This window comes from Alternaria ventricosa (genome assembly GCF_023758065.1).
Source record: "Alternaria ventricosa strain BMP 2768 chromosome Unknown scaffold_2, whole genome shotgun sequence".
Classification (NCBI taxonomy): Eukaryota; Fungi; Ascomycota; class Dothideomycetes; order Pleosporales; family Pleosporaceae; genus Alternaria; species Alternaria ventricosa.
In genome coordinates this window covers 628,704-640,763 of record NW_026055682.1, presented here as the reverse complement: position 1 = coordinate 640,763, position 12,060 = coordinate 628,704, and the positions used below count along the sequence as shown (strand labels likewise).

Genomic DNA, 12,060 nt, shown 5'->3' with positions numbered 1-12,060 from the left:
CATCCACCCCGATGGCGAAAGTGGGCGCAAGGGCTTCCACCCATCGCACTTCATCAACGTAGCATGGCGATCTGGTAGCAATGCAGCGAAATACACCAACCTCCTCTGGCCCTTCGTCATTGTAGCCATCGTGCTACACTTTGCCGCGCCAGGCATGCCGATTGCCATCTTCGCGACTAGCTACATCGCCATGGTGCCTGTGGCCAATCTTTTGGGCTTCGCGGGCCAAGAGTTTGCGAGGAAGATGCCAAAAGTTTCTGGTATTCTGATTGAGACTGCGTTTGGTTCGATTGTAGAGATTATTCTCTTCATTATCTTGATTGCCAAGCACCACTCTCAGGATGGTTCGAGTGAACATGGTAATCTCATTCCTGTTATTCAGGCTGCGATTTTGGGATCGATCATCACCAACTTGCTGCTCTGCCTTGGACTGTAAGTAGTCTGCAGTAAACACGCGTGTTACGTGTGCTAACGCGGATTTAGTTGTTTCTTCGTCGGCGGCCTCCGCCAAATGTCGCAAAAGTTCCACGCTTCCATTAGCGAAGTCGGGTCTGGACTCCTCCTTGTAGCTGGCTTCGGTCTGCTGATCCCATCAGCCTACTACTCCGCGCTCAAAGGCTCCGCCGTAGCAAAAGCATCCAAGCACCACGAGTTCACCGAGAAGATCCTGCAGCATAACGTCCTCAGAATCAGTCAGGTGACTTCTATCCTGCTCATCATCGCTTTCTGCATATTCATCTGGTACAACGCGCGCTCCCAACACTCGCTCTTCGATGAAGTCCTTGAAGCAGATGAGCACGCTGATCTGGATCACCACGAGGACCTCGCGAAGCCTAAGTTCACGTTCACGGAGTGCATCGTTGCACTCATCCTCTCCCTCGCCATCGTCACCCTTCTCGCTGTCTTCCTCGTCGAGCGCATCGAAGACGTTGTCGAGAATGGCGTCCCAGACCAGTTCCTCGGTCTCATCATGCTGCCGCTCGTTGAAAAGGCAGCTGAGCACCTCACTGCTATCGACGAAGCATGGGATGGCCAGATCAACTTCGCGCTCTTCCACTGCATTGGCCCAAGTATCCAGACCGCACTCTTCAACGCCCCGCTTGTGGTTCTTGTCGGTTGGGCAATGGGCAAGGACATGGATCTCAACTTTGAGATTTTCATGATTGTGTTGCTGGTGTTGGCTATTGTTGTTGTTGGTAACTTCCTGAGAGATGGAGAGTCGAACTATCTGGAGGGGGCTATGCTTATCGTAAGTCTATCCTTGTCTGAGTACTGGTGATTGGACGCTTTTGCTAACGATTCAAAACAGATCGTCTACGTCATCGTAGCTGTAGCTGCGTGGTACTATCCCAACCCCGATGTCGCTACTTCGAATGGTGCCGAGTAACGGGAGACGGTACGAGAAGAATTGGAGGGGCGGGGACTGCGGCATTTGGTACGGCGGACCGGTGGTCGATTCATACTGAGGTATTTTGGATCACCGGGGTTTGCAAGGTAGCTGGGGTTACTTTTTCTTGTTGCAAACTGTTATGTAACCAAAAAGTGGCATTGAAGAAGGTCATCTTTTGATTACATAACAGTTTCCAACAAGAAAGAGTAACCCCAGCTGCCTTGTGAGCGATGCCTTGGTCAATTACCGCGGCGTTGGGGCGCGGATGGTTTGCAAGGAGGAGCACGCGATTATGGATTGCCACATGATCACTGTATGATACACCACATGATACTCAACAATAAGTTACTATACAACATTACTTCATTCGCGTGAACCCATTCTTTACCAACAGGTTTTACACGCCTCACCACCTTCCATCTTATCTAATACCCACAATCCGCCCCCGCCAACTTAACAAGCTTAGGGAAATCCGGAGTACCGAACCCAGTAACCGGGTCCCAACCCTCAGTAACAGGAAAGCCCTCAACGTTGCAACCCCGGCTGAACCCCTTGGTGATATCAGTCAAACCCTTGTACCCCTTCTTATACAACCACGGGTTCATGAAACCCAGTGCAGGCTTCCCAGCCGCCAACAACGCGTCGTTGACAAGCGCAAAGATACCACCTGTCAACGGGCACGACGCAGAAGTACCAGAGATGGTACCTTCGGTTCCGTTCCAGAAGTACGCGAAATACAGACCCTGGGCTGCGAGATCGGGGTAGCCGCGACCGGTCTTGTTGTACAGTCCCTCGTACGTGTCGCCGAGCGACTTCACGTACTTGGGAACGACCTTGTCCTGGTACCAGGGGCGCGCGAAGTAGTTGCTGAAGCCGCTGCCGCTGGAGTAGAGATCGCGGAAACCAGCGGTGGTGTTGCGGGAGGGGCGGTACGCAGATTCCTCAGGCTCGAAGTTCATGGTGGCGCCGACAGTCGTGACGTAGGGGCAAGATGCGGGGAACGCGGGCTGGAACTGGTATGTGTTCTTGCCGTCGTTGGTGTAACAAGTGTCTGTTCCGCCGATACCGCGGTCGCCGGACGAGAAGAAGAGGGTTGTGCCGCGGGCGCCGACTTGGGCGAATTGGCGGCATACGCGCTCGGCGTAGCTCTTGGGGATCGTTTGCTCGGGCTCGCCGTAGGAGGTTGAGATGATGCGGGGAATGGAGCGTTGGGTCAACAGCCAGTTTACCCAGGCTAGGTAGGGCTCGTTGGTGTTTGTCGGGGTGGAGATGTCGGGGACGAATGGGGGCTGGCCGCCGGTGGAGTAGGAAGTGATGGGTGTCTTCCAGCTGATTCCTGAAATGGCTTGGACGTCGAGGTTGGCTTCGCGACTGATTCCCTCAACAGTCGATTGGTTGTAGGTCAAGGGACCGTCTTGAACGGGACCGTTGTCGATGGAGATCTGCTTGAAAGCGTATGCTTGCGAGACAGCTTCTGGGCGGTACTTTTCAAGGAACATCTTGGTGTCTGGGCGAATGGGAATCTCGCCGAGGTAGTTTGTGAAACCGATGCTGTTCTTGCGGCTGGCCTTGGTGTGGTACCACTTGGTCTTGTAGAGAGTTTGGAAGCATTCCGGGGTGACGGATGTCACGTTGCACACAGCAGAGATGGACGAGTTCTGGGGGGTGTGGTAGCTCTTAGGCACCTCAACAGCCTCATCAACGAACGTCGCGGCGTGGGCAGCGCCGCGGAAAAAGGATGTGGTGGGTTGAACAGTGTCGATGTGAGCGTGTAGGTGGCGTGGGAGAGACCAGGCCGTTGTACGCGCAACGACAGAGCCATCCTTATGCTTGTAGTTGTGGTATTCGGTGTCGAGCAGACTCTCGACCATCTCAATGGGAAGATGGACGATGACCCAATCCTTGGCCGAGCTGTAGCCCAGGTTGCTGGTGTCGATTCCGCTCTCAGCGAGCCACTCGTGCACCAAGTCGTGAGTCTCAGAGCTAGGCGCAACGAGCTCATCGACCTCATCGGCGCTCAGATGTTGACCGTAGCGGGCGTGGTCTGGATCAGAGACTACGCGTCGTTAGCTCAGATGTCGTCGCGAAACCTCTCAATCTATCAAACATACCCTCATGAAGATGGCGGTCAAGCTCCTCAAACCGACCCTGCTTGAGACCAATCTGCAGCTGAATTGTCTTGCCGCCATGCGACCTTTCAAGCTTGGTCCACTCCCTCGGCGCATAATGCGTCTCCTTGACGACATACGGCGAGCGAGCCTGAATTGGCGAAGCCAGCGCATCCCGCGCGGCAACAGCAGCCAACACAACAGTCGCGAAGATCTGCATTGTAGCGATTGTATAGGCGTCTCAAGAACAGAGGCAGACACACGCGCGCCCAGTCCCACCAAGCAGCCTTGACAGCTATTTAAGCTCCTGCGAAGCTCCGCCCAGACTCGCGTCATACAGCTTCATGGTACCTTGGCGACCCTAGGGCAGGGCGCCCCATGTGGAAGGACGATAGTAAAGCGCATAGTACATGCATGTCGATCGCCGTATCGTCGGAACAAACTTGACTGCTTTCCTATCGCCTAAGGTGCGAGCAAGCTAGACAATCTCTTCATCGCGACAAGCTCAGCGTTGCCAAGATGGCGAAAAGAACAACCGGCGTGTCCATCGCGCGTTGTGATTCGTTCGTGGTGTGTGATAACGCAAATAGCGATGTTCACAAAGGCGGGGGTGAGGTTGGAATGATAGCAAGGGCATTTGACGCGAACGCTCTAGCCTCGGAAACGGTTGCGCTAAGGCCGAATTAGGCAGCTACAAAACCTCGACATCATCGTGCCGCGAGATAAACAAGCAAACTCAAGCCACTAGCTGCTGGGGCCGACGGGGTGTTAGCTGCTCTTGGGAGAGCTTGAATCGCTCTTGGAAGGTGACGGGGTGGATCGCGTTCCGGACCTGTCTCTTGTGCAGTATGTACCCCGCCGCCAACCCGGTTGACGGCATCCTGACTGACCCAGCGGCGTCTTTACGAGTCTCTTGTCGGGGCGATGGACAGCATGGTGCTCGCGCTTATCTGTGGCTTGATATGCGCGCGTTCGTTGGACATGTGGCCAGCGCGGCAGTGTGGCCGTGATAGATGCTTCTTGCATCTCGTTGCATCGCGCGCCCACGTCACCGCATATCCGATCGCTCAGCATCGTGTCTACCTGTGTTATTTTTACCGTCAAGGCATGAAGCACGTATCTACGAAATGCTTCCTAATGTTCGTTCAACTAATACAACTCCCAGGGTAGGCCACTTCCGCCCCGACGATGCGCCTACCTTTACACGCGACCCGCATCTTTGAATTCCCGACATCTCTTCAGCATCGCTTCCATAGGCAGAAACATGGCCGCCATGAGACGCGCAAAGTCTACACATCTGCTACCAAATATGCAGGTCCATCGCGCCATAAACTCGTCCAAGATCACGTCCGTCGTCTTCGTGGCCGCTATAAATGCCTCAAGATAGTCCTCTTCGCGAAGCATTATGCGCATGCGCTCCGCTTTCCAGTAGCTCATCGCATGAACGACCACTCTAAAGAGGTCCTTGTTAGATATGAGGTGATAATGCTGGAACGTAAAGGGGTCGGGATTTGGCGACTCCACGAGAGAGTCATGAGCTGAACTCTTCTGCATCAGAGATACATTCGGCTCTTCGGATGCATACCAAAAGTGGCGGTCATCTGGAGCTTGGGCCGGCGGGTTGCTCCGCAACTCGGAGATCATTGTCTTGATTCGCGGTGACCAGTATATTCGCTCGCAGTCTTGGACATACTGAGCATACTCAAAGAGCTGTGCAAATCGCATTAGTCTCATATCAGGGTCCAAATTATAATTGCAACTTCGAACCAGCTCGTTTGCCGACACGCAATCTGTATGGCATAGGCGGGCCACCTGCATCTCGTTCTCCATCTCTTTAGTGGACCGTTGAGTCGGCATTTCAGCGAGAGGTCGCCTGCTTGTACGACAACTCGCCTTGAACCAGGATGTCCTACAAAGCGGACAAAGATTGAAACCTGGGCCTCGGGATCGAAAGACTTGTTTCAAGCATTCTTTGCCGAACACATGATGGCAGCCAGGTACACCGCACACTTGGACTGGCAGGTCGGACAACCCCGTATCCGCATTTGTGGTACCAAAAGCCGCTCGACAAATGCTGCATCTGCTATCGTCTTCGTCGGGGACACATGGCTTGAGGTGTCGGAGGAAGCGTAGGTAATTCCTGTCAGAGTCACATGCGCCGAGAGAGACATTTGAGAAGTAAGAGTTCGTTGTCGTGGATGCCATGATACTGAGCAATTTTTGCGAACGGTACCTGCAGTCTCAAAACGCTGATGGGTTGGTTGCGATTAAATACGATCGTCTGCGCACTTGTTTGCCAGTCACTGCAAGTCTCGTGATCTCCCGCACCGTCGGATCAGTCTGGTGATATCGGGAAGATGCCACAGTAACCCAAGGCGACCCAGATATGCTTGGTACTTCTCCAGTGCCTTCGGCACAGCGTCATTCAACCGAGATGAATACCTGAACAGATTCGTTGCAGTCTACATTGATATGAAAACAGACAAAAGTAACTTTGAAGCCAATGTAAACTTCTAGAAATAGGTTTCTCGAATGGAGTGGCGTGGACGATCTAACAGCCTTTAGGGAGATGTTTCGCGGTGAGTCTACGACTTCTATGTACATCGGTCAACAATCCAGTCGCCAACGCAATTGTTACGATAGAGTAGGTGGAAGATCTTCGCAGCTGCGAGAAGAGAAGTGCTGAGAGACAGGTTGGACTTCTCAGGTTCTGCGAGACCTTGACTGGGCATAGCCAGCGAGCATCCGTCGCCGAAGTGGTGACTGCCGCATTTAATGTGTTGAGAACACGTTAACCTAGAACAACCCTGCATGTCCTAGTGTGTACACCAACGTCAGGTGGTCCACTATGCTTGTTCTTATCACAAAGTTGGTATCCGCGTTCTTATTCATCTTGACATGTAGGGCAGTGGAAGCCTTCTTCTTGTCACCCGGAGGAGTCTTGGATTTCTCTGCTTCAGCAATACCGAGAAAAGGTTTAAACCAGCCAGCCTCCGCTCGCTGTTACTAGAATGACCGATTGCCGTATTCAGTTTGACCTAACGCATGCATGCTATCATCAAACCGACTATAACGCCCACTATATAACGCACCTTAACCCAAACTATCAAAGTTCATAAACAGCTCTATCATCTTAGACATTACGACGACAAGATGACGGAAATGTACTACGCGCTCGACTACCCAGGAGTGTACCTCAAAACCAACTTCGCAGAGAGCAAAGTACGCATGGCAGTTTTGCAAGAGAACTCGGCAGACACCGGCGAAGCCCCGTTGTATGCTGTCTGGGACTCCCTCTGGGGCTTATCTGATACAATGGCTCGTGCGACCAAGGATATGTCCGGAAAAGAAGGACTGCGCGTACACAGCGTCTTGGTGATCGAAGAGGAACTCTGGGAGGGCGTAACGATCTTGAGTCAGCCACCAGGAAAGAACGAACGTCGTCTGCATGTCTACCCTATGAATGACTTCTATCGCAGTGTTCTCAATCATACCGCGAAGAACGATGCCATGCAAAATCCCGCACTTCGATACAAGCCGATGCCTAGGCAGCTTGTTGCGCCGAAGAACAAGGCCCAGGAGGAGAATGTGGATGATGAGGAACTGGTCGGCAGCAGCGGTGTTCAGGGGCATGGCTACACTACCCGCAAAGGTGAGGCGCCGCTTCAAGAAGTGAATACTGCTAATCTTTCGTGAACAGCCAAAGGTAAGGGAAAGCAGAAGCAGGCGACTACCGACGAAGACATGGACACATCGAGTGAGGACGAAGAGGACCAACCTTTATACTTGTGCGTCCGCCGGCAGGGTACAAGTCCATACTACCTCATCGCCGAAGACGACAATCTCTTCCTTGTTCGTTGTGAACACGCTGGAGACTGGGAGCGCATGCTGAAAGAAGGCCCCAAAGGCAACCTGGAGTCCTTCACCTTTGACAGCGCTTGTAAGTATTTTGCAAACTTACCTGTACAGGGCAGTCGCTAACACCGAACAGCCCGAGTTGAGCTATCTTCGTTTCCCAAAGGCTTCAGCATCCGACTGATCGACTGTGGTATGATCTCGAAGAAGAAGCCGGCGAACGCTCCAGTCGGTACCACGAATCGCGATTCGGTTGACGACAACACATTTCATCTGCTGCACCCGGAGACAAACAGGCTGAAACACCGTGAGTACTATTACTCTTACAATAGGCACGGCAACTCGGTCGAAGAGGCGAAGATGTATCCAAAGTGGGACGACAGAATCGCTAAGTATAACGAGAGCGTGCTGGATGAGTTTCTGAATGCGTTGCAAGACTTAGTGTTGGATGCCGCTGGCTCGTGGACCGACAACAGGCCTTGATTGGTATGTCGTGGCGCGGTGTGCGGGTCTCATGGATCGGCGTGATGGACGTGAAAAGAACATCGTGGGTGTTAGAACATGTATCCAGTGAAGTCGTGTAAAAAGTGTACACCATGTCGTGAATCGTGTTATGGTCTTCCAATGGGCATGAGCCTCTAGTAGGGATTTAATCCAATTAAAGATAAGATCGAAGGTGGCAAAGCTATTCCACATTTAATTATTAGCCCTACAGCATAGATTTTAAGCCTCTCAAAACCTTAGATTTTACAGGTATTTAGTCCCATTGGTGGGCTATAATACGTTTCACGACATGGTGTAGCCCGAAATGCTAGAGATCTAAGACGCGACGTGACAGCAGAAGCGAAGACAGCCAGGAGTAAGTCTTGTGCTCGAGCTCCTCCCCTGCTCCACGCACGCCCCACCGCCAAGCCCCCTATCCCCTTCCGTCCTCCCTGCGTCCCCACAAAATACCCGTCCTGTACCTCGGTGAAATTCCCCGAACACCAGCATGTCACTTACCCCATTACCACTTCCCCCCGTCATTCCCTCACTCAAATCGCATGTTTGATAAACCGGATTGCGTATTTGTCGATCTATCCCATGGGATTTTACACCGAAGTTGCCTAGTAGGGTAGGTACGGGGAAACTGGGGATGGAGGTGTGAGTTACTGAGGAAGATGCTCCGTGGCCAATGGGAGGGAGGGATTGGGATGGAGGGCTAGGGTGGATGGGGGTTAGTGTCGTAGAAGGTGAGAGATGTAGCATATGGGTAATGAGGTGTTGTTGGTGGCCATGCTGCGACGGTGGATGAGGAGCTTATCAATGGTCATATCTACATTTGAACGTACTTTTGCGTGTATATGAAACTTGCAATGTGCTCAGATCATGGCGGTCGTCGCAGACATGTTCAGCGTGCTGTCACGTGACGAGATTCTGCCCAGGTGCACGGTATCACGAGGGCGCCTTGATGACTTCATCGATGGAAGGTACCTAGGTATGCGCAATGCAAGACAAAAATGCTTTCCAGATGCGAAGACATGTATTCTACTATCACAACGATGGAAACTACATGCGATGCGATAATATGTGATGCATGGGTATTGTGTTGCCAAAAACGCCAAATGGACTGTGCTGGGCCGGAGCCGAATGATGGGATGCGAACGCCCAAAACTACCGATGATATGCCGGGGGGTATACTACTACAAGACTATCGAGTACATGCGAAGAAGAAAAGAAAATATCGCTACACAACGTGTGATAATGCGCCACTGGTCTGTCTGTTGCCGAGTCTGCCGGGACCGCATTGGCCAGGTGCAGTGGCTATGCGTGGCTTGAACGAGATGCGAGATGCAATGCTCATGAATGAACACATCAACGACGCGACCGTCTCCGGCCACTCGACTCGCCACTCCGATGGCTTGGTCTAGCTGAGGCCTGCGAGCTGCTTACGCAATCCCAATTGAAAGGTATCTGCGATGTCGGAATCGTAACACCTTCATACCGTCGCAGCCTTTCTCGTCGTGGAGGTGGAGAAGGTTGCGCAAATGCTTCTTGCCGGACTTCCTCAAGCGCCTGGTTGGTCGCAGCCAATACAGCGAACCGTCTGTCAGGCACGCGACGGGCAGCTGTGTTGGGTGTGCGAGAACGCGCTTGGCGCGGCGAAGAAGCTGACTGCTCGTGCTGACGAGAACGGTGGTGGCGGTTCTGAGATCGTGATGACTCTGGACTTGTCTGAGATTCAGTCGAGGAGCGATGCTGGCGAGACGAGCGGTTGCTACGGGGCGAAGAATCCAGGGTCTGGTAACTGCGGTGTTCGCGCTTGGGTGTCTTTGGCGGGGAGGGCGCAAAGAGTGACCACCCCCGAGATGGTTCTGGTCGGACGTTCTTCTTGGATTTTGAATGTCTTACAGGGTCGCGCTTGGCTCCGCGCCCGCGCAGAGTGCTTTGCGACGTTTGCTTTGGGTGCTGCCGCCGACGGTGTTGACTTCGGTGGGGGCGTGGGTTCAGCAGAGCCTCTTGTGATGAGTTGACGCTACTTGGCTCAGCTGCACGGCGATACACCTGCGGCACTTCGACGTCAAGTGTAGAGCGGCGTCTCTCGCGAGTTCGGTATGCATCTTCGTACTGGTGTTGCGATCGCGGACGGTGCTCCTCCCTCTCTCTTTCGTGGCGCGGCGAGCGCGGAGATCGCGGGGTAGAGTCACCAGATCTTCTCCTTCTGCTCGAATCCTTTGAACTGCGCTTCTCTGAATATTCTGCAGCGACTGGCCTTCCCTCTCCATGAAGCGCGCTATCCGCCGGTCGGTCCCGCCTCTTCTTCTCGTCCGACGACGACGAGTCCTTACGCTTTTTGTTGCCTGGGAAGCCAAAGTTGAAGGACCAACACATGGCGATCAAGATGCAAGTCTCGAATCGCTATGCGCCTAAGGTTCAAGTCCAGTATCCAGGTTCTGAAGAGGTGATGACTGCATGCATGCAGATGCCGAAGTTCGGAAAGCTAAATTCGACGATGGGGGACGCGGGTGATACTTAAGACGCGCGACACAAGCCAATAGACGGGAACAATCTAGCGTTTCAAGGGAAGGAGACTTGAGAGAAGCGGATTGAGAATTATGATATCATGTGAAGACAAAGAGTGTTCCGGCCGGGCAAGGGAGCAAGTGCACCGCAGTCGCGGCGTGGAGGCCAAATTCCAATAGACGCATGGCCATAAGCTAAATCAAGAAAGGATTCAGTCAAAGTACCTTGTATCGAGGGTTTGCGCTCCAATCAGGGCACAGCCCACTTGATGGTGTGCGAGAAAGTGACTGATTCGTAAGTTTGCACACAGTGGCTTACTGGGCCACATGACACCTCGGGCTCCAGCTGATCGCCTCATTGTCTGGCGCACTGCAGATGTCGGTCTGCAGTGAAATGGAGTGTAGAACACTGGAACACCAGCGCAGGGCCGGCTGTCAGTCTTATAAGCTGCAGCGATCTGCCCGCGACGTTTATGCTTCTTTGTGTGCGGCTTCTGTGCGTACCTGCGTCGCTGCTACGTGGCACCTGTGCTGTACAGAAGAGCAGCGGGACGGTTGCGGGACGATCCTGGGTGCAGAGTTCGGCCATGCTGCGAGGGTGATGGGCATTGCTAGCTGCAGCATGGTGCATGATGGTGCAGGTTAGCTGCATGATGATGACCGCCTGACCAGCCGAGCGCTGCAACATGTTGGGTTCCTTATCCTTATCGGCCCATCAGCGACGTCATTGGTGCGAGAGCGCCCCACCGCCCCGAGCGAGCTGTGAATGCTGGCCGCGATGCCTCGCAAGGTTTCAGCCATTCCTCATCATCGCCTTCAAGGGTTGCACGGCCGCGGGAGTGTGCTGTTCCTGCTTTTGCACGTCCTTAGCACAGACGGCGTTCGCGAGACACACGCTCCGCCTCGACGCCTTGCTGCAAGCAGTTCGCGCGCGTCGCGGAGCCTTGGTAGGTCCGAGATAGCTGTCCAATAGTCGCGCGAAGACGCCTTTTCCCAACCAAGTCGTGGCGTTTCCAATGAATCGAGGAACCATTCGGAAGCAAGGCAGAGCAATCTATATTGCAATTGCCGTGACCGACACCATCAGAACGATGTCGGCGGCGCCGGAGTATTGATAGCAGCCTGGGTTGGAACATGTCGCATGCTATACGATGACTCATCCAATGAAGAGCTGGGCCTGAGCCAGAGCTGATTGACCCTCAAGAGGTGGGGATGCGGTAGAACCCGAGATCAAGTGCTTGCGACTCGTTCCGATCGCACTTGCACCAGTCCTGTCAGTTCGGTGTCGGGCTGTTGCATGGCGACTTGGCATGAAGTCGCGTTGATAATGTGTTGCGTCATACCGGAGAGGGACTGGAAAGATGTTCAGAGAACATCGCGAATGAAATCCATGCGACGCGAAGGAAGAACGCGTGGAAACTTTGGAAACATTCCGCTGGCCTTCCGAGGGTAATCTACCCACGCTATGTGGTCACGCTAATCTTCACTTGTACCGCGCTCACTTTTGCGAAAGCTTCGAAACATATGGTGATCTGATGCGCGCATAAGACGACGAAAGGCCAGATCGCCGTATAGAGGTAAAAAGGAAGAATTGTTGAGACGAAGGCTGAAGCTGAAGCAGTGCAACAACTCAGCCGCAATGTTATCGCGATTCAGCTGCCCTATCAGGCCGCCTACATAACTCTCAATCTTCTGTTTCTCAATC

The 12,060-nt window shown here is 53.3% G+C and overlaps 2 protein-coding genes across 2 annotated transcripts; one reads left to right on the top strand and one right to left on the bottom strand.

Annotated features, from left to right (window-relative positions):
* Positions 1 to 1,815: 1,815 nt before the first annotated feature.
* On the bottom strand, positions 1,816 to 3,718 carry J4E93_001221 (uncharacterized protein; the record flags this gene model as incomplete). The annotated part of the gene is made up of 2 exons (XM_049339173.1): positions 1,816 to 3,446; positions 3,502 to 3,718. The coding sequence occupies 2 exons, from the start codon at positions 3,716 to 3,718 to the stop codon at positions 1,816 to 1,818; spliced, it is 1,848 nt and encodes a 615-aa protein (XP_049203130.1).
* A 2,933-nt stretch (positions 3,719 to 6,651) lies between these two features.
* Positions 6,652 to 7,836, top strand: J4E93_001220 (uncharacterized protein; the record flags this gene model as incomplete). The annotated part of the gene is made up of 3 exons (XM_049339172.1): positions 6,652 to 7,150; positions 7,199 to 7,438; positions 7,490 to 7,836. 3 exons carry the CDS (start codon positions 6,652 to 6,654, stop codon positions 7,834 to 7,836), a joined length of 1,086 nt encoding a protein of 361 aa, XP_049203129.1.
* Between the last annotated feature and the right edge of the window lie 4,224 nt (positions 7,837 to 12,060).